This window comes from Coturnix japonica, chromosome 37, assembly GCF_054131305.1.
Source record: "Coturnix japonica strain WE chromosome 37, WE-NBRP24, whole genome shotgun sequence".
NCBI classification, from domain to species: Eukaryota; Metazoa; Chordata; class Aves; order Galliformes; family Phasianidae; genus Coturnix; species Coturnix japonica.
Window position 1 is genome coordinate 2,958,803 of NC_140699.1, and position 22,211 is coordinate 2,981,013.

The 22,211-nt window shown below is 45.6% G+C and overlaps 2 protein-coding genes and 1 long non-coding RNA gene across 14 annotated transcripts; all 3 read right to left on the reverse strand.

Moving 5' to 3' along the window:
• Window positions 1-3,782: 3,782 nt before the first annotated feature.
• Window positions 3,783-13,548, reverse strand: LOC146754921 (rho GTPase-activating protein 32-like). Of its 12 annotated transcripts, none has more exons than XM_085526528.1 (7): window positions 13,409-13,548; window positions 9,772-10,815; window positions 9,069-9,476; window positions 7,343-7,485; window positions 6,662-6,860; window positions 5,830-5,975; window positions 3,783-5,619 (listed from the first exon to the last, which is right to left on the reverse strand). In XM_085526528.1, the coding sequence occupies exons 4-7, from the start codon at window positions 7,440-7,442 to the stop codon at window positions 5,162-5,164; spliced, it is 903 nt and encodes a 300-aa protein (XP_085382654.1). In that variant the 5' UTR covers window positions 7,443-7,485; window positions 9,069-9,476; window positions 9,772-10,815; window positions 13,409-13,548; the 3' UTR covers window positions 3,783-5,161. The 12 variants fall into 12 exon arrangements, 10 of the variants coding, with proteins under 10 accessions (XP_085382654.1, XP_085382656.1, XP_085382658.1 ...); XM_085526530.1 differs by lacking the exon at window positions 13,409-13,548 and having other exon boundaries at window positions 9,772-10,167; window positions 10,677-11,228; XM_085526532.1 differs by lacking the exon at window positions 13,409-13,548 and having other exon boundaries at window positions 9,772-10,179; window positions 10,677-11,228.
• A 1,243-nt stretch (window positions 13,549-14,791) lies between these two features.
• LOC146754922 (rho GTPase-activating protein 32-like) lies at window positions 14,792-16,387 on the reverse strand. Its single transcript, XM_085526538.1, has 2 exons — window positions 15,611-16,387; window positions 14,792-15,291 (listed from the first exon to the last, which is right to left on the reverse strand). The coding sequence occupies exons 1-2, from the start codon at window positions 15,774-15,776 to the stop codon at window positions 14,861-14,863; spliced, it is 597 nt and encodes a 198-aa protein (XP_085382664.1). The 5' UTR covers window positions 15,777-16,387; the 3' UTR covers window positions 14,792-14,860.
• Window positions 16,388-18,779: 2,392 nt separating this feature from the next.
• Window positions 18,780-21,885, reverse strand: LOC146754923 (uncharacterized). The gene is made up of 3 exons (XR_014938520.1): window positions 21,623-21,885; window positions 19,407-19,488; window positions 18,780-18,810 (listed from the first exon to the last, which is right to left on the reverse strand). It is a non-coding gene; the product is annotated as an uncharacterized LOC146754923 (long non-coding RNA).
• Between the last annotated feature and the right edge of the window lie 326 nt (window positions 21,886-22,211).

The following is a 22,211-nucleotide window of genomic DNA, read 5'->3' on the forward strand; positions in this document are numbered from 1 at the left end:
TAGGAAAGCCCAATTCAGCTGCACATCACAGTAATTGGCGTGCTGACTATCAGAGTGGTGGAATCCTTCCTCAGTACAAAAGCTAAAACGATCTGTAGAAACTGATTCATATTGCTACCAAAAGAATCTCTAAAGCTTCAGGACTTTAGAAAAGGAAGGTGAGCTCCTGTCTCAATAGGGCATCAGTCCAAAAGCGGACAGCAATCAGATGAGTTTTTCATAGCCCCACCACAAGCAGAACAGATGAAACAAGGCTCAGGAAGGAGAGGCAAGTGAAGTCCTCTGATAAGCACTGCTCTATGAAAAAGAAGTTGGCAATGAGTGCCATGATTGTTTTCTGTTCTGCATGTCATAGAAATGGAAATAATGCTTTGGCACAAATAGCCATCTCTGAATCAATCAGCTGTCCACCACCAGAATCACAGCAGGTGCCGCAGATATGGCAGCTCAGCCTACAAGAGGTGATGGCATCCTTTTTGAGAATAGTTTTGTACTAATCTGACTGTGAAGCCCCACGGGAGCTGGTCTTACCCTCCACTATTGGTATGACTGAAGCTTTGCTGAGGAAATTTTAATTTCTCACTTTCCTTTTTACTATACGCTCTGGGTGTCTGGATGAGGAGCTATGAGATGTGGTTGTGGCAGCAACGGCGATGGGAGGGCGGTTGGACTGGATGATCTTGTAGGTCCTTTCCAACCTTGTGATTCTATGATTCTATGAGAAGCAAAATCACAGAAGATAAGCAGGCAGCAGGAGGGTCTCTCAGTGCCGTGAAACATCCCAAGTTTCTAAAGCCATCTTTCTCTAGCAGATGAGAATATTCTCCATTTCCTACAGGCCAAACTTAGTTAGGACTGAATAAAGAAGTTGAACCCACTGAGAGACCAGGCAAAGGCAGAAGAGGCAAAACTTACACGGTGTTCACAGTCCAGAACAGGAAGGCCTGTCTGTTTCAGAAAGACTTTGGCTAAATGACACTCTAAATGGATACATATAATAGTCATTAAGAACCTCACGTTAAATGAAATCCAGTGAACCCTGGCAAAACAGAAAATGGAAGCATTAAATGAAGAGAATCACCCTGCCACAATTAGCTTCTGCTTCTTCCCTCTCATTCAAAGTAGTTTCAGGTTTGCTGTTGTAAACTCAGCATTCACGAGCTGCTTCTGCACATCAAGTTCCTCAAATTTCAGAAGCAAGGTGTGCAATTTAAAGTTTGGTTCCATTGCAGTTCATTCAGTGCTGTTCTGTTCCAACACATACAAACCTTACTCTTATTTTCGGGCAAAAACCAAAATTGGAATAAAAACCCAACCACTAAAATTGGCCTAAGAAATGTACAAAGTAACACAGAGTTCAACTGCAAGAGGGAAAAGTGGCCAGGGACTGTTCTGCTGCTTTGTTCCACCCAGACACATCACCATCTGCCAGGACTCAGCTGGTGCTATTTTCCTCTTAAAGTAAGTTACTTTAAGCTCCGAATATATCCAAATAAAGAAGTACCTCAAGGAGGCTGATTTCTAAACCCACTACAGCATCCAGATTTGATGTCAGAAAACTGAGGAACTCCCCCATCACCTGGTGAGTGCTGCTTGCTGTGGCAGATGGACTTACTGACTTTCTGTCTTTGTTATCTCATGGATTTCACTGTACAATGGAATTTTATCTCTCACTGTCTTGTTTGTAAATAGGTGATAATTCTTCCACAGCTTCCAAGTGAGCTGTTAAAATAAATGGAGAGATTTCTTGTAAAATATTTGGATTATCTTCTAATCTACAGGTCATATGCCTTCCCATTCTTGATTGGATAGAACAGCCAGCTCCTTTCGACTCCATATGAATATTCCCCCAAAACACACTTCTTGTGAGAGGTGGTAGAGGTGGGTGAAGCTCAGAAATAAAGGGAGGAACAGATTCTCCTTCAGGAACAGCAATAGTAGAGGCTACACGGTGCCTGGGTTAGTTCACTCAAGAAACTAACAACTATTCCCTCCATGTTGTTCTTCTGTGTTTGCTCTTATAAATGAAGCTTATCGTTCGTGCTTGCTTGTGGATTTGACCAACTGCACTCTTAGATAGCTGAGAGAATTTCTATCAAAACACTATTTAAAAGCTCCAGCCATTCAAGGAACTTCAGGCTTAAGGTCTGGGATTTAAAAATACATATATATAAATATATATGTTACATATGTTATAGTTATTTGACTACCTTCTATATTTAGTTTACATACCACCGGGTCAGGGAAAGTATAAAGTCCTCCCAGCTCCCAGTCTTAGCCACAAGTTACCTAGAAAAGACAAAGCTTTCATCCTCTGCCTTGAGGATTAGATATAAAGGATCCTGACACCTTGCGAGGTATATTCTTTTTCTGTCAGCGTTTTCTGCTTGTATGTTTCTTTCTTTGTTTGTTTTGTATATGATTTTATTATTATTGTTCTGTTTTTCCTTGCTTACTATGGGAGTTGGAGAAAAGTACAAGGTATAAAACGTCCCATCAACTCTAAAGCTTAATGCCCTTCTTAAATGGTTTAATATGTTCTGAATTGGTCAACAGGGAGAAGTGTTTGGAGGCTGAATGAATGTCTTGCATGTTGTTGTGTGTGCCCTTTATTGCTGTACACTGTAGTCTGTGTAAGGACTTGTTCTCCAAACCATCTGAATGTTTGTTTACCATGATGCAGCAGCTGTCTCCTTCGTAAAGAAGGAAGCACGAAAAAGACCACATTAAATTCATTCATTCTTAGCAGAAAGGAAACAAAGAAAAGAAAGAATTTTTAACCTGCTGTTAGCCATGTTTGGAAATAAAAAATCACTGTTTAGAAATACCTGGAAAGTAAGTACACCATTCTGGAAAGTCAAATAAATGTGGTGCAAAGCAAACTGTCTCTGGCTTTGCCAAATCAGGCCTTCATTAGCCAAAGGATCCCTCCCTTTTTCTCGTAGTGATAAAGAAATTCCTTTTATGGTTCTACTATTTTCATTAGTTATTTTGGGAAGATTATCTCCAGTCCAGCAACTCAAAGGTTTTGGGATGTACCTCTGGTCCCAGTTCACCTTGCTGAACCTGTCCACAAAACTAACATCACCTGTCACAGAATGATAGAATCATGAGAGCTGCAAAAGACCACTTAGATCATCCAGCCCAATCATCAGTCCATCACCACCATGTCCACTAAGCCTCCTCTCCTCCTTCTTCACTGACCTTGGTGACTGCAGGGCTGTTTGTCTCACACCATTCTTGCTCATAGCTCTCACATATGCTATGCAGTGGTTTGAACCTTCCTTAACAAAGTTATCACAGAAGTGCCAGCAGCATCACTCCTTGACTCAGCTTTGGCCAGCACTTGAACTGGTTCTGTCTGACATGGGGCAACTACTGGCCTCTTCCTACAGAGAACAACACTGCAGCCTCTTTTCTGCCACAATCCAGACATTAGACACACATGTGTAACCCCTTCCTTTCACTCCCAAAGTGCACGCACACACCAGTACCACAATGTCCTTGTGCAGCTCCAACACTCTGCCCACCCCTGTGCACACACATATATGTGCATGCTCGTCCTTGCACACATACCCACAGACCTATACACACCTGAGCAACCCCACTGGTTTGGGCAAAGGACATCTGAACATCAAGACAGTAGTTTCGGTCTCTGAGTTTACACTTAGAGAAGTCTAAACTGGGACAACACAAGTCAGTGAATATTGGGCCAAATCCTTCTGTACTTAATTTTCTTCATCATCATTGTGAAGACGAATAAAACAACAGCACGTTTCTCATTGTTTTTAATGTTCTTTTATTTCTATTGTACAATAAAATTTACATATAAATATGTTCAATATAAATTTATTTTTCCCATGAAACACCTAGACATTTTATAGTTTGAATAAGAACTGCGTCTGCTTTGTGTTTCTTTCCCATTTACAAAACTCAGTGCTTTTAGGTTTATGCAAAATTGTTGAGGATGAGATCACATTGATCTGCTTGGTTCATGCAATCTAACCTGGATACATATGACATAGGAATGTGGTCATCCAAGAAATTCTCAGGAATCAGTGAAGTAAGATTTAGGGTGATTGGGCCCTGGAACAGCCTCCCCAGATTAAGTAGTCACAGCACTGAGCTTGCCAGATTTCAGGAAGTATTTTGGACAGTGCTCTCAGACACAGGGTCTGATTTTTGGGTAGTCCTGTGTGGATCCAGGAGTTGTACTTGATGATCTTTTTGGGTTCCTTCCAAACTGGGATATTCTATGGTTCTATGGTGCTAAAAGTATGTTTAGTCAACAATGCAAACCATCTCTCATACTCTAATAACAGAGCATAAGATGATTCTGTCTGTATTAGGTGGGATGAACTCAGGATATATTCTGAAGTAGGAGCAGTGTTTGGTCATGTGTTATTTCACTCGGAAAATCTGGTAAGACCATACCATAATTCAGGGCATACAGCAGGCCAAATCTTCACTGAGCTGAGAAGGTAGCAGGATCTTTGGCAGGTACAAGTGGAGTTAAGGCACAGTATTCATGTGAATGAATCACCACATCTTTCTGTTTTGCAAAAGGTGATGTTGATCTCTTAAAAGAGGCCTACATATGCCACAAAGACTTCTGACCACATTTCTAGTGCTCCTACCAGGAAGTTTCAGAGAAAATATCAACTCGTTGTTCCTGTAACATTTCCTCTGAATCTTGTTGGATTTGATGAACTTTGCTGAATTCAAATCAGGGTTTCCAGGGGAACTCTGCCAGTTTTTCAGCAGTGCACCGTGACGTTCACAGCTCCGAGGCAAATCAGTTACATGGACTAACTGAGGACCAAGGATTCTTTTACTTCAGGGTCTCCAGCTCAGGAAGATGCCCTCTGTGATGACAGCTCTTGAAATGAAGAAAAGGGTCTGGGGCCATGAGCTGGCACTCAGGGTGGTATTTTTAGTGATTGGGTATATCCATAAACAGTTATTTTCTGCTCTTATCCAAGTTTCCTCAAGATGGACTTTCCCAAAATTTGATGAGGTGCCCTTTATCTGTCAACATCTGCTTATTCTATCTTCTTCTCTTTTTAAAAATGCCATATTTTAAAATGAACACTGGAAATTTTCTCTTCTAAGCATTTCTTCTTCCAACACCCCATCCCGTTGACTGAGCATGAGCGTGCCTTTAGTCACTTGGAAAGACAGGACTCATCCTTTGCTGTTGAGGAGAGAGTGGCTCGGAGCTCGTGCTGCTGCCGGGTGCCTGGGACTGGAGGCCTGACTCCAAGTCCCCCTCCAAGAGGCTCGGCTGCTCCTCAGTGACAGTGACTTCGTCCTGCTTGGAGGTGCCGCTGTTGGGGCACTCGGGTTGTGTTTGGTCTGGGCTGCTCTGCAAAGGCACCAGGCCACAGTCCAGGCTGGTGACTGTGTTTTCTGGCAGGCTCAGATCAGCCCCTTCAGCAGAGCTGGGAGAAATGAGTGCCTGAACAATGACCTCCTGCTCTCTGTCGCTGCTGGCACACGGGAGGCTCTCATTTGAATTGCAGCAACTTGTGCTTCCCATGAGGTCTCTGTTGATGGAAGCACTCTCTGAGCAATCAGCACTTGACCTGGCTCTTCTGGGTTCACAAGAGCTCGATTCACCTAGGAAGGAGTGGATACACAGGGGTTAGCATCCAACTTCCTCTGCCCATGGAGGCAAAGGCTTCAGAGGCTCCTTTGGGAAAACAGGGGTCAGCTGAAGATGTCAGGTATGGGCTTGAACGCCAGAAGGAGGTACAAGCCCACTGAAAGCATGAATTCTACCCATGTTGCTGACAAGCAGTGCTTTGAAAGCTGGATTTGCACCCTTACCTGCCAGGACCACGCGTTCTGCTTTGGAAGGCTCCCTGGCACTGCTCTGCAATTGGTGTTTGGCCATATGGGATCGTTTGCGCAGGCAGAAACAGGAACACCAACTGCCAGCAGGTGATTCCTTCCTCTTGCCGGGAGAACATGGTCTGCAGAGAAAACAGAGCAGTCGTGGTGCAGGGTGAGGGAAGAGCTGCACCGAGCCCTTGCCAGCAGTTCCCTACTCCTGGCACTGCCTGCTTACTGCTGAAACACAGCTTAGAAATGCGCTCTGTTTCAAACAGCAGAGGATGCTTCCATTCCTACAGCTCAGCCCTCAAGTCCTGCTGGCTACATTCCTCTCAACCGTGTCAAGCAAGATGCGGAGCATGTGAGCAAAGGCTCAGCAGCAGGAAAGGAGCTGGCAGGCGTAACTGCTTTCTGAGAAAATGGTGCAGCCATAAGGGAAGCTCAAAAGCATCTCTGACTCTTACGTTAACACCTCCTTGGCCTCAGCTCACTGCCATCTTTAATTTCTAGTGCCAGCAAGTCCGACCAACAGCTCTGCTTACAGGAGAAGCGCAATTGGTTTCAGGTGCGTGGCCCTGAAATCTGGAAAACCCCAGTGTTTCCAGGTACAGGCAGCACAGGCCAGGATAGACACCAGCGTGGCTTTCTGCATCTTTTGACTGCCTGCCCAACCAGGAAGGAAAGGCACCTTGTGTGGCTGAACTGAGCCCATAGTGCAACTGTTTTTTAGTTGAGTGCTTGGAGATATAATGGACAAAAAATAAACCAATAGAAATCACCTGAACAATGATGATAAGGGCTGGAAAGGGAATTCCTCTTTCTTTACCTTTCAGATGGAAAATCAATGATTGCGTTGAAGTTCCTCAGTACAGCTGCAGGCCCTTCCTCCACTTGTATCTTGCTGCTCCGTGTTGCAACAGGAGAGCTGCTCTGGCCTCTCCTCTCAGCCTGTGCCTCCTGCACGGTGAGCAGCTTTGTGGATGGAGACACCCACACAGACTTGGGCCCAGGCAGAGAACTGTGCCCTGCAAGGGAAAACCACAGGTGAGATGGAGGAGGAAGCAGCAGCACAGCCATCCCAGTTCTGCATTTCTCTCAGACTTGCTTATCCGAGACACTGGAAGAAGAGGAGCTCAAAATAACTGTGTGCTCAGAGGTATGCTCGTGGCAAAGGACACAGCCACAATTAAGAGCAGCTCACTGTATCAAAAACAGGCAAACAAAAATCCTAGAAAAACTAGGGGTCTGGGATTTCAGAAAGCTTTGCTGCCACATTTCAATCAAGCTTCAACTGCTTGCAAAAAATCTTAACAGCAGTGATGGTTTTCTCCATGTAAGGTTTGTGTTTGGACACACTAAGGATCCAGGAATGGGGCACCATATTCTAATCTAAGCCCAGAAGCCTGCTGTCTCCTCAACAGTAATAGAATTTTCAAAGGTCTTGGAGAAGCCCTGGATTGGATGAAGCTGTCAGATCAAGATCAAGCTAATGGAGGAAGATGCTCACCTACTCCCTCTCCCATGGCTGGTGTGGATTTGGAGCAGAAGATGACATCTGTGTGGCTGATGAGTAATTCCACAACAGCTGACTGTATCTGCAGCTCCATGCAAGCAGCTTTGCTGGCGCAGGAAGATTGGCTCTGCTGGGATCTGAAGAAAAGGCAGATTTTACAAGTCATTTCCCCGAGGTCACTTCCCCAAGTCTGAATTTCTGTAGCCAAAAACTGTCAAGCTGGGCTCTGGAGACTTCCGCAGTGGGCAAACAGCGATGCCACTGATGTGATGCCACTAATTCTCCTGGATGATCAGAGACACAGCAGTCCCAGCTAAACAAGTGAGTAGAAACTGTCATCTAGAAATTGTGCACTTGGGTTGGGGGACAGCAGAACTAAGCATCGTGTTGAAATGGAAGAAGAAGTTTACCTTAAGAGGTTTGGAGCCCACACTATCGCTAAGTTCTTAGCATGCATGTTTATCACCGAGCAGATCCCTGCCAGAGAAATCAAGTGTCTTATTAAGTCCCATGGGGACAGTGCACTGGTGGTCAGCACTGAGGCAGACTTGATGCCTTCCAAGAGGCATCTGGGGAACACAGAAACACAGAATGACCTGGGTTGGAAGGGACCTCAAGGATAATGAAGCTCCACTCCCCCTGCCTGGCAGGGCCACCTATCTTCCACATTTACTAGACCAGGCTGTCCAGGGCCACATCTAACCTGGCCTTGGACACCTCTACGGATGGGGGATCCACAACATCCCTGGGCAGCCTGTTCCAGGACCTCAGCACTCTCCTAGTAAAGAACTTTCCCCTAACATCCAACGTTAATCTTCCCTCTTTCAACATAAAACCATTTCCTCTTGAACTGATATTATCGGCCCTTTCAAAGAGTTAACACCCCTCCTGATTATACACACAGCCCGTGCCATCAAGGCCAAGCGGTGCAAGCACTGGGCAGCTTTACAGCCTGATTGCACAGTGCAGCTCCTCGCAGCAGGCATTCGTCTCCAAGTCCACTTTGCTATTAACCCCATTCTACCAATAGCAGGAGAACAGCAAAGGAAAAGGAATTCTCACAACCATTGTGAATAGCTTAAATAAGCACCTCCTGGCACCACCACAAGTGCCATCAGTGAGAGGCAGGATGTGGCAAAGACGTGACTCATGGGGCTAACAGAAAGAAGACCTCAGAGCTGGGGCACTGCTACAACCACTAACCAGGATGGCCAGGGAACTGGTACGTGTCATTTCCAAGACATTGCCCTGAGCTTATAGAGATCCTGGCATACAGCTGCTCGGTCAGCAGAGGGTTCAGGAGCTCCCTGAAATACATCTTACACAGGGAGCTCACGCTGTGAATGTCTTGGACGCTGAGCTCAGGAACCTGCTCCATATTGAATTCATGGCTGCAGAGAAGGACACAGAATTGGGCAGAGGGCTTTGAGGAAGATGAAAACAAGTCCAAAGCCACACAAAATACAGTCAAGAAAAGGAAGGACTTCTGCAGAGCCTTCCATACAGTCTCACATCACAGTTAGAAGCAGGAGAGCTCTTGTGGCACAAAGCTTGGAGCTGGAGAAATCAAGGCTGCCTCTAAGATAGTGCTTGCTAAAAGACTTGTGCTCTAGACACCTCACACCTTCAGTGTTCTTCTTTGGACATATCCCAGGATTTCAGTGTCCTTCTTGCAGTGAGGGGCCAAGAACTGAACACAGAACTCAAGGTGAGGACTCACCAGTGCCAAGTACAGGGGGATGATCGATTCCCTGCTCCTGCTGACTCCAACCTTCTGCATTCCAGTTCCAATCTAAACCATTCCTGCTGTGGTAGTACTTGAATCCTCATTTGGGGCTGGACCTCAACAGGTCAACACATCAGAAATAACACAACGTGCATCTTGAAGACGTGTCTCAAAGCCCAGAAAATCCAACTCTCTGACCTTGGCACAACTCACCAACCAAGAGCCAGGCCTTGACAACTTGGCTGATCTGAGCATATAGGAGGGGGCCAGACAGTGGACCAGAAGTGTCCATTTCCACTGAAGCTCCTTGTAGAGAACAGCACCAATCAGCAGGCGTGAATCAATTCATTCACAGGCTTCACAATGAGTCTGTTTCTTTATAAAAGAAACCCACATCGATTCCTAATCAAAAAAGGGAGGAGTTAATATGGACCAAAGAAGTTTCTGTTCCTACGCTTCATCCCTCACCCCAACTTCCCTTGCCCCATCCCCAACTCCTGGATGATGCCCACAAGCTTAAAGGCAGGTCTCAAACCCACAGGGCTCCGTTCACAATACTCCATCAGAATGGATGTTACACTTCTTCTATACACTCAAACAGACTGAGCAGTGGTATCTCAGTCACTTAAAACACACAGAAGCATCCAAACCCAGAGCACACACATCCCTTCCTGTGGTACTGCAGCCCACAGCTCACCTTCACACCTCTGTTGATTCCTGGTGTTTTACACACATGCAGCCTCGCTACGGTTCCATGGGTGTCACACAAGACCTGCAGGACCTCTTTCTCCGCAAACCCCACCTGTTGGGTGTTTCCTGTTGGCACTGAACATGAACAAATCTACCGCTGAGCAACAGGACGTGAGACAAACAGCAGAAAACAACCAACCTGCAGAACTAACTCGTTTGGGTTGGCCCAGATGTTAGCATGCTCCCTTTCCATGGCCCAGGCCAAGCTTGATGAGCTGCTCCTCGTTTGCAGAGGGGGAGAACGCTGCAGATGGGATGTGGTGGCTATGCACACATCATGCCTTTCTCTTGCTTTTCCTCTCTCCATCTTCCATTAGCAAACAGCATCTATAAGCTTTCCTTCCTGAAAAAATCACTGGTTAAAAACGAATTGGTAAGCTTGCTTTTAAAACTGCCTTCTTTATGCAGCTTGATGCTTTAAAGCAGAAGCTCACCTAGCAATGGTGGGTCAAGTACAATTTGCCCTTGGTCAATCCATGCTGACTATTCCTGAAGATTCTTCCTCTTTAAAGCTCTGTGTACATCCAACCTAACTCCAAAATCTTATCAACTGTGCCTTATCACTTTCCATTGCGTTTTAAAATCCTCACTGACTCCTTTACTTGTTCCCTTGCTTGCTATTTCTGTGCAAACCAAACACTGGAGTTAGGGTTCTTGTAAAATGAACCATGGCCTACAGGTAGAAGGCACCAAAATTTATGCTTAACATACTTTGCTCAATCTGTATCTTACATCGGTCAAGGTTTACTAGATACTGAAGTATGGAGTAAGCACTATATACAATGAGAAGTAAATTTCTGGATTAAGTGCTATATTTTTTCTGTAAGAAACTAGCACTACATCTTTACACACCTGCTTTGTTCTCTGAGTATTTAGATCAAGCGGAGATTCTTCAAACACTGAAGCTACATCAGAAAATTCCATGGATCCAAACACATCTGGCACATGGCTGCAGTCTGGCACATCTTCATTATGTCAGAGCCTTTTCAGACTGAAAAGAAATGTGCCATTGAGATTCTTTTGCAGAATTAAAAGAAAGATTTCATCAAAAGATTTCATCACTAAAATCTAAATAAGATTGCTTTGCAAGTTCCAAACTATGGCTAACAGCTAATGCAGGTCCACAAGCCAGCAGCAAAAACTTTTATATTATGTTCTTAATACTGTAATTTTGGATTTGACGTTCATATCAAGAGCAGAAGGGAAATTACTCTTAGAGCTCAAGTCATCTTTCACAGCCTGTGTCAACAAGAGCAGCACCTCATAGCCTTTGGTTTGAAGACCCGGACCACAAGCTAGCTAATGATTTTACACAGAATTCCAGAGTTCAAGTCATTGTTTCTATTAGGGCTGCAATTCTACTGAAAGCCTTCAAGTTCATCACACTTAATTATCACTGGCACCACACATAACTCCACGTTACATATGTGATCACAAGCAACCTGGCAACTTCAGACAATTCCAAAGCACTCCACGTGCACTTTGCTACTAAAGTACAGAAAAAGGAATTAACATCAGAAATAGCTGCAGTCAAAACCATCTAAGAATCCAAGTCTCCAGGAAACAAGGAAAGCAAATCCTCTCCAGGACTGTCTTCTAAAAGGAAACAGATCAGAAAGGTGAGATCTTTCCCCCTTTGATCACCCACTCATGTAACGTCCATGTCATTTCTAAGTATGCTGCCCAGACCAAGACTGAGGATGCTTCAGAAGAAGACCTTCCCTGCTAAGCCAAACAGAACAAGTAAGGTACCAAAATATGTAGAGCCAAACATGGAAAGGTGCTCTAAGAAGGTAAGCATCACAAGAGACCAACAGGAATGCTTACACAATCCAAACAATGCACAATGTCTGTTCCACAAGCTGCCAAGAGGAATGTGTGCAGTACTCACAGCGCACCATGTACACTGCTTACTGCAGTCATACTGCTTCATAGGACCAGACCAACTTACTGAAACATTTTAATGAACAGACCGAACTGTATGGAACTAGGAGGACAAGTGGTGAGAGACCACAGGCTGAATGCAAGCCAGCAGTGTGCTCTGACAGAAAAGAAGTACAACAAGATCATCAGCTGCATTAAAAAGCAGCACAACCAGACCACGACAAGTCATTCCTGCTTCAACACTCATTGCACCACATCTACAATACTGTATCTGGTTTTTGGCCAGGAAGGATAACAACCTGAAGCAAGTTCTGGGGATGACCTCCAGCCTGTGCAGGGGGCTGAAGCTCCCACTCAGAGAAGAGAAGCTGGGGAGAATGATTTTTGTTCAGAGTGCCTTCCAGTAGCCTTAGATAGAGGGATTTCATAAGATGCCTAGGAAAATGCTCGTGCTGTAATGATTTGCTTTACTGAGAGATACCAGCAGCTTACAAAATGCCAAGCTCTAACCTATTGGTGAGGAAATATTCAAGCCTTCCAGTACCTAACATGTGCTTCATGTCTTCAGTGACAGAAAATCCATTGGATGGGGCCAGAGGAATGCATCTCACCCCATACCCTCTGTATAGCCACCATTTGTTTAAAGGATCACTCTTCCTTGAGGCACAAAACTAGAGCAGGTTACACAACAGACTGACACCACAAGGGCTTCTCTCGAGATACAAACTGCAGCAAAGAGCATCACAAAAATGTGAAACCAACACTCAGATCAGATCTGTGTCTCTGCTCTGCTCATTAGGAGCATCATGTTTTACTCCCCTTTCAGAGGAAGATACTTCTTCAAGGATAACAAAATCCAGCTCAGCTACAGAACACAGTACCACATAGCAATAAATATCTAACATTTCCTGTAGGGAAAGAATCCTAAGCACAAGTTATTGTCTGAGTTTCAGCTGGGACTGAATTATCTTCTTCAGTGTCTGATATAATACTACGTTTTCATTCTAGAGAAACAATGGAGATAGCGCAGTGATGCTTACAGTTGCTGCCAGGCAGCGTTGTACAGAGCCACAGTCAATCTCAGCTGAGAGCCCAAGGAAGTGAGAAGGAACAGAACTAGGACAGCTGACTTAAACTGGCCAAAGGATATTCCATACTATATGACATATTGTGGAAGGAGTTTTGAAGGGGGTATAACTTCATGTCAATCTCTTCCACTACTAGGAGGCTAACTGGACACTGATTGGTAGGTGGTGAGCAATTGCTTTTGCATTCATCATAACTATTATCCTTTATCTCAGTAAATAATTCTATCAATTCAATCAACCCATTAGTTCTACTTTGTGTTACTTCTCCCGCCTTAAGTTCTCTCCTGCAATCCACTGGAATGGAGTGGAGTACTGTAACTTTCTCTCCCAACAGAAAAATAAAAACACATTCATTATTATTTATGGAAGACTGACTACAGTTCAGGCTCACTGGTTTGAGGTCTCTGGGCATAACCCTGACTGTGAACATAAGCAATTGCTGAAACAATATGTCAAAAAAAGACTGGAGCTTCCTCTTCCAAAAGGTGGTCCTTAGAAACAATGCAATCAAACAGCTTCCCTGTAAGATAAGGTTATCTGAAAATGCATTTAGAGAGTATCAGAGAAAGGTAAGTAACAATGACAGCACAGAAAGCAGAAACTATTTCTTACCTCTACGACTATAAATATTTCTTTGGTGTCTCTCTTACGTGATCCAATGGGCAAACACGTTGATGACTTCAGTTCTTCATGGCATCAATTTCTGTTTTAGCATGAGGCAAGTCATCCTTAAGAGACCATAAAAGCAAGCGATGAAATCGCTAACTACTGTGACATACCAGGTACCACATCTGACTGCTGTGAAACATAACAAGCACATATGGGACAGTACACAATTCAACATCAACTCAGCAATGACTGACATCACTCCCATAGAAATTCTGAAACAGAGCTGTGAAAACTGAAAAACAAAACATTCAGCATTTTCATTGGTATTTTGGTAAAGTTGCTGTAATAATGTAACAATAATGTAATGTAATGTAATAACGTAATAACTTCCTCCATTTTAAAGCCAGAGAATTCTGCCCTCTGAACAACCAGCAACAAGATTTGTGGTGCTCTGTTAAACTTTTTCCAGCTCTACAGCATCTTTCAAAAGGCAATGGGACCAGTAGGCTGCATTCGTATGTACCATCCCACCTGCCCCCGTGTTCTTGAGAACTCCACAACTCCAACAGAAGATATTATCATATTTAAATGCCTTTTGGCTTACCCCTACAGTAACTTTCTCCATGATTTTTAGTGCAACTTTTTCACCAGTAAGAAGATGCCGCCCGAGTTTTACCTTGGCAAAACCACCTACAAATCAAAACACAGATGCTTAAAGTAGAGTGTGAATTCTTCTCTAATATAATATTACAATTTCCAACTGGTTTAAAAAACGAATTTCAAATTTATACAAATGAAACCTGACTTAGAGAACTGACAAGAGCTGTTAATCTATTCTCAGATTAATTCTAGAGTGGTGAGACAGACTGTTAGGCGTGCTGTTTCTGTACAAAGATGACACTTACCCGTTCCAACTGTTTCATGGAATTCCTAGTACTTGAGAATTTCCTCGTAGTCACTGACAGACATCCTGAATGTGCAAGAACTGAAGATCCTCCAAGCACGTGCAATGAGGAAGTGCCAGCAGTGTTCACATCCTACTTAGGACATATTCTTAGAGGCAGAAGGGACACTCGTGGCAGATCCAGCAATGCTCATCTTCTCACCAACGTGCATCCCCCTCTCACCCAGCAACAACAAAACACAGTGCATGAAGCTGGCTTCACTTAGGTTAACAATATGGAACATCCCTCAGGGCTTTGTGCCACAGAGCAGTAGCAGGGCTGGACTACAGCTTGAGGAAGCAGTGGAAGCCTTTCCCTGTATGGTTACAGTGTCCCTGCACGCACCCCACAGCCAGAGCGTTGCAAGCTGAGCTGTCTTGCTGTTTCTTGTACTCATCCCAATCTCTGCGAATGAAAACTCAGAATTCAGTCAAGGCGTTGATTGAGCATGAGCGTGCCTTTATTCAATAGGAAAAAGGAGGGGGTGTGAGGTCTGGAGGAAAGATGGGACTCATTCTCTGTTGTCTGACGAGAGTGTCTCAGAAGTCGTGCTGTTGCCCGGAGCCTGGGACTCTTGGCCTGATTCTACCTCCCCCTCCAAGATGTTTGGCTTCTCCTCTGTAATGCTGACCTGAGCCTGCATGGTTGTGCTGCTGTCGGGGCACTCGTGCTGTGCTTGGGCTGGGCTATCCTCGAAAAGCACTGGGTCCAGGCTGGTGCCTGAGGAGTCTGGCAGGCTCAGGTCAGCAGCTTCAGCAGGTATGGGATGAACGAGAGCTTCAACGATGATGGCATTCTTCTCTTTATAACTGATGTTATACGGAAGGCTTTCATCTGAACTGCAGCATCCTGTGCTTAGTAACAGTTCTTCATTGATGGAATCACAGGAAGCTGCATCGTAACATGCCCGGCGTCTTGGAGATATACAAGGGCTCGGGTCACCTAGGAAGGAGTAGATGCACAGCAGTTAGTGTCAAAGTTTCACAAGATGAATCATGAAACAGGTTCTTGACATTTGGCTATGCAGTGATGGTGGGCAGAAGCAAATAGGCTTCTAGCAACAGTGTCACTGCCTTGAAAGTGATCCTCGTGCAGGTCCAGCTCTTGTGTTGACAAGAGACTCATTTGGGAAAGACAGGGGTCAACTGAAGATGTCAGGCACAGGCTTGAATGCCAGAAGGATGTACAAGCCCACTGAAAGCATGAATTCTACCTGTGTTGCTGACAAGCAGTGTTTTGAAAGCTGGATTTGCATGCTTACCTGCCAGGACCAAGACTTCAGCTTCAGAGGGCTCCCTGGCACTGCTCTGCAGTTGGCGTTTGGCCACAGGGGAAGGTTTGCCCAGGCAGAAGCAGGAACGCCAACTGCAAGCTGCTGACTCTGCCCTCTTACTGGGAGAACTCATTCTGCAGAGAAAACAGAGCATGCTGTCAGTCGTGGTGCAGGGTGAGGGAAGAGCTGCACCGAACCCTTGCCAATAGTTGCCTGTTCCTGTCAATGCCTGGTTTCTGCTGAAACACAGCTTAGAAAAGCCCTCTGTTTCAAACAGCAAAGGATGCTTCCATTCCTACAGCTCAGCCCTCAAGTCCTGTTGGCTAAATAACTCTCAACTATGTCAAGCAGGGACATGGATCCCGAGAATGTTGGAGGCTCAGGCTGCTTCGCTCTCCTGGGGCAGGCCTTCAACAGGGAACGAAGGCAGGAGATGAACTTGCCCCGTTTCTTTGGCTCTGCGCAACAAAAGAAAAAAACAAGTTCATTTCAGCCCTGGCTCGGTTGGACGAGGCCAAGTGCAACGCATTCAACAGAACACGTAACAACAGAAAGCATGTTCCCAACAAGGACACACAAGAACGGATTTTCCCCATCCCTGGAGGTGCCCAAGGAGCTTAATGCAGTTCTCTTTCTAAGCTTGCTCAACTCGGGCATTAATGAACCCCCTGAAAGCCACGTTCTGACCCCATTTTACTAACCCACATTGTCAAATGTAAAATACGCACCTGGCTTTGGCAATGAATGTAGGATGGACTCGGGCAGTTTTCCCCTGATGAGTTCCACGCACTCACCAGGGAAAAAACCAACCTGTAATAAGAACAAAAAGACAGGTGGGCATTAGCCCAAGCCCAGAGCCAAAGGGAAGGTCCACTGACAGTGACACAGGGCAACTGTTTGCATCCAGAAGCCATCCTGTGCAGGCAGAGCAGCTCCAACCGGAGATTCTAGACACTACTGAAGCTGTGCTCTCTAGTCAAAAATGTGTGCCTACCTCAAAGCCACGCTTGCCTCTCCACCAGGGGCTCATCTCCTTTGGTGGCTTATCAACAATGCACACGATGTCTCCAACCTGCAAAAGATTGAAACATCAATCCCAGCTTCAGCACAGCTAAAACAAAAGCCTTCTTCTACGACACAAAATATGAGAGTATTCCCGAGGCGTTCACACTCTATACTACTCTCTGTGCACAACAACAAGGAACGCCTGGAACTGCTTACCTCCAGAGAGAGCTCATCCGGCCCCTGGGCGACGTGGCTCCTAATAACATGGGCTGCCGCAATCGCTGGTACGTTTAAAGATGACATAGCACGCACCAGCTGCGGCTCCCGCATGTTATCAGCCTGCAAAACAGAGCACAGGCCGTGGTCAGGAGCTGAGGACAAATCAGGAGGATTTCAAGGTGAGGAGCACATCTGCAGAGAAAGCTGCAGCAAATGCGCTCTATCCTTATCAGGAGCACTTCAGAAGGAGCTGCACGTCTCATCACAGTTATTTCCCTTCCTGGTGTGCATTGCCAGGCCATGCAAAGATGCATCTCTCTCTACCCAGACTCATCAGCAATGGCACTGGCACAGACAGGTGGCCAGGCCCTTTTTGGCCCATTCTTTCCTGCAGGAGAGTACATCTGCAGCTCCTTCTAATGGTTCAACACAGGGAACAAAGACCGGCCAGAGCTTCATACTGTACCTCCGTCGCCGCCACCTCAGGCTCACGGCTGATCTCACTGCACGCAGCACCCATAACAGCAAGTGTGAAGAGCTGGAACAGAGCAGAAACACACTTCTGTTTTCTCTATTCACACAGCACAGTATGGACAGACTTCTTCAGAACTACATTCACATACCATGCGGCAAAACCATGCGGGGGGACAAATCATGGCACGTACCTGGCAGTGAGATCACCTCAAGCTATCTGCAGCAGTTGTCGCTTTGCTCGGATGGAATGAGAGCAAAAGCTGCACCGAGGCAGTGGGCGGAGGGTGAGGAGAGGAGAGAGAAAGAGCAGGTCAGTGAGCAGGGCTAAGACATCCATGGAATAACACACACAGCACAACCGTCCCATCCACTTGCTGCAAGACATGCTGAGTCTCAGGCTACGTGATGCCTGTCCACCCAGCAACTTTACAATGCTTCCACTACTGAGCAAAGACAATGGAAGAAGCACGGGACAGGTGCCAACTTTACTGATACCCCCTTTGGAACGTGTGTACCAGGGGAAAATTATGTCTGATGGTCAAGAGTAAGCAATACGGTGCTGTGAGCTCCGACAGCCAGCAGTTCTCAACACCTCACTGCCCACCCATCCATCCCACGCCAGCTCAGCTTACCTACAAGCTGCTGCACACGACGGTGAGAAGAAAAAGCACTAAAGATACTAACTAAAGCCACTAACTAAAGGCACTAACTAAAAATACTAACTAAAAGCACTAACTAAAGGCACTAACTAACGGCACTAACTAAAAATACTAACTAAAAGCACTAACTAAAGGCACTAACTAACGGCACTAACTAAAGGCACTAACTAAAGGCACTAACTAACAACACTAACAACACTAACTAACAACACTAACTAACGGCACTAACGACACTAAACGCACAAGACCAACAAATCAAGCAACCACTCCAACCACTAGCTCACCCACAAAGGAACACAGAACGCACCGCTCCTCCCCTCATTCCAGCCGCTTATGACATCACCAACGGCCAACAGCCTGGTCCACCATGACCCCCCACAAGGCGGGGAGCCAAGACCACGTGGTCACGTCTGATTCCAACACGGCACCACAACATTCCAGGACTCAGTGTGGGCTTGGAATTCTATCCTGGTGTGGCAGCGCAATGGGAGGTGTTAGGGCACAGCTGAAGAGCTGACAGACAACGGACGTTTCCAAAGGAGGGTGCCAGATTAACTCTCAGCATTCTCTTGCGGGGCTCTTAGGAATGCTTCAAACCCATTTTCACTGCCTAGCTCATTTCTAGAAAGTCCAGTTGAGAAATGCTCACTTTGTCTGGGGAACGCCTCTATGCATCATGAATTAAAAATAAAATAAAATGGGCACGCGACCCTATGAAACTTACCTCTCTGCTCTTGCTGTCAGCCAGACACCTCAGATGAGCATGACGTGTCCCTGCTCCTGAATGAAGATCCACCCAAGTCTGTGTTCCTCTCTGCTCCATCTCTGGGTCTAAAAGAAACACAGACAGAGATGATTACAAGATCCTTTGTGCAGATGAAAGCACAGAGTGCACACGAATTCTCTTTAGCAAGAACTACTACTTGAGAATGCATAGAATCCACACATAAATTTACTTTCTCTTTAACCCTTTTTCCTTTGTACATGATTCCACTATTTATACCCTCAATTAATGATTCATACTGCACATGATGTTATGATGTAGAATATTGACAGCAACAGCACAAAACTATGACAGAATCCACAGACAGTTTTTTGAGAGGTAGTATGAAAGATGAACAGAAAGGAAATAGATTCATTAAAATAACCTTGTTAATCCTCTCCCCGTCAAAAAAGGAAGACTTCTGGGCACTGTTACCAGCAGCTCCTAGAACACCTTGCACCACAAACTGTGGCACATACATTTTCTTCCCACAGGTCCCTCACCTCCCTCATTAGTGTCAGATTCACTCAGGTTAAAATACATGGATCAGAACAGCCATTCAGTTCTGCTTAGGCAGGATCCCACCGCCGGGATGTCTCCCAGTCCCATTCCCTGCTTTTCCCAGCACCAGTTGGGGAAAGGAACAGCAACTGACATCACCTACCCAGACTTCTGCAGGGCCTTCCATTTGGTCTCACATCACAGCGAGAAGCAGGAGAGCTCTCGTGGTACAAGAGAGTGGTGGGCTGGAGAAATAAAGGCTGCCTCTAAGATGGTGCTTCAAACAACATGTGGAACTGGACATGAGACATGAAAGACAGGGCTACATGCCCCAAAAGGGGGGAAGTTGCAGTTGCTGCAAGCCATCAAGGTAACCAATAGAGGGGCCCTGACTACAGCCTGGGCGGGGAAAGGGACAATAGATTATACTGGGCTGTGTGGATTAGGTGGCCTGGCACATCTCAACCACAGAAATATAAAGCCTTGGTGGACACTGGCGCACAATGCACCCTAATGCCCTCAAGTCACCAAGGGACACAACCAATATAGATCCATGGAGTGACTGGGGGTTCCCAAGAATTGACTATGTTGGAGGCCGAAATAAGCCTCAATGGTAAAAACTGGCAAAAACACCCTACTGTGACTGGTCCAGAGGCTCCATGTATTTTGGGTATTGATGACCTTAGGATGAGATATTTTAAGGATCCCAAGGGCTATCGATGGGCCTTTGGGATAGCTGCTGTTAACACAAACTGTGTTAAGCAGCTGTCAGCTTTACCTGGTCTGTCTGTCAGATGATCCTTCTGCTGTGGGGTTGCTCCAGGTAAAAGACCAAGTGGTACCAATTGCCACCAAAGTGGTACAAGACAGCAGTTCCGCACCAATAGGGACTCATTGCTCCTCATTCATAAGCTAATTCGCCAATTAGAGAATCAGGGATTGATTAGCAAAACTCACTCGCCTTTTAACAGCCCCATATGGCCAGTGCGTAAAGCCAATGGAGAATGGAGGCTGACGCTGGATTACCGTGGCCTGAATGAATTCACACCTCCATTGAGTGCTGCTGTACCAGACATGATAGAACTCCAGTATGAACTGGAGTCAAAAGAAGCAAGGTGGTTTGCCATCATTGACATTGCTAATGCCTACTTTTCCATCCCATTGGCTGCAAAATGTAGGTCACAGTTTGCTTTTACCTGGAGAGCTGTTCAGTATACCTGGAACTGTTTACCTCAAAGGTGGAAGCACAGCCCAACCATTTCCATTGGTTGATCCAAGCTGTCTTGGAACAGGGTAATGCTCCCGAACACTTGCAGTATATTGATGATATTGTCGTGTGGGGCCATACAGCAGCAGAGGTTTTCAAGAAAGGAAAACAGATAATCCAAATTCTTTTGCAAGATGGTTTTGCCACTAAGCGCAGCAAGGTGAAGGGGCCTGCCCAGGAAATCCAGTTTTTAGGTGTAAAACGGCAAGATGGGCATCGACACATCCCAGCAGATGTGACTGACAAAATCACTGCTATGTCTCCGCCCACCAACAAGACAGAGACCCAATCTTTTCTGGGAGTAGTGGGCTTTTGGAGAATGCATGTCCCAAACTACAGCCACATAGTGAGCCCCCTCTATCAGGTAACGTGGAAGAAGAATAATTTCTAATGGGGTCCTAAGCAGCAGCAGGCTTTTGAGCAGATAAAACAAGAGATAGCCCATGCCGTGGCCTTGGGGCCAGTACGGACGGGACAGGATGTGAAAAACATAATCTACACTGCTGCTGGAGAAAAAGGTCCCACTTGGAGTTTGTGGCAAAGAGCTTCAGGAGAGACCCAAGGCCGACCCCTGGGATTTTGGAGTCGAGCATATAAAGGGTCTGAGGAGCGCTATGCTTAAACTGAGAAGGAGATCTTAGGCGTGTATGAGGGGGTTTGGGCTGCTTCTGAAGTAGCTGGGACTGAGGTTCAGCTCCTTCTAGCACCTCGCTTGCCTGTGGCCCCCCTGTCACGAACACAGGTAAATTTTTGTTTAAACCGTGACAACTACCCAGAATGCTGCATCAGGGAATTTTTGCCTAGAACTTTAGAGAACTATTTTTAACTCAGAAAGGTCAGAGATAGAAAGTTCACACTGATTTCTGGGTCACCAGCCTCACCGTACATCAGCATTTTTGGTTTTTAAATGATACATAAAGTTCTCAATGGCACTGCTCTAGTTGGTAGTTCTTTCCCTTTCCATGCAGCTCGCTCTGTGCATGGCTTGTGAACCGCTATTCAGGCCAGACAGCTGCAGCCCCAAAGACCTGCCATAAATGTACAAATTCTACCAGGATAATGTCTTGGGAGTGGAGAAACAGGATGCGCAGTCATATGGCTCTCACACATACCTTGTACAACCAGCTTGGCTCTGGACTGGGCATCACCAATGTCACAGGTGTACACATCACTGTCACTTTTCTCCAGATTTTTTATGCTCAGCTGCAGGTCTCGTCCTTTCTGTGCCCTCTTGTATTTCCTGCCAGGCCTGAGCACAGCAATGCCTTTCCTCCATATGACGAAGGATGCGGCTTTCTCGCTCTGACATGTAAAAACTGCACTTCCACTTTCTTCAGTTTTCACATCTGAAAGTTCCTTGATAAAGTAATTAGGTTTTTCTGGAAGGAAAAGAGGGGAATGAGGGTGTGGGACAAAGGGATTTGTTACCCCAACAAGTCTCAAGCATACAGAGGTGTCCTGAATCTCCTTTGCCCTCACTTCTAGAACATCACATAGAGATGCAAAGAATCTAAGAAGTCCACAGAGTCCACCCATTTACATAGGCTTGATCATTCCAGAAGATATCTGGAAAGTTTAATACCATTATACATGCGCTGGTAGGATCTCATCTGATCAACTGCATATAGTTTAGATTACACATATTCAATATAGACTAATTCAGATTGCCATATTTTCTTGGCTCACTAACACCCAAGATCA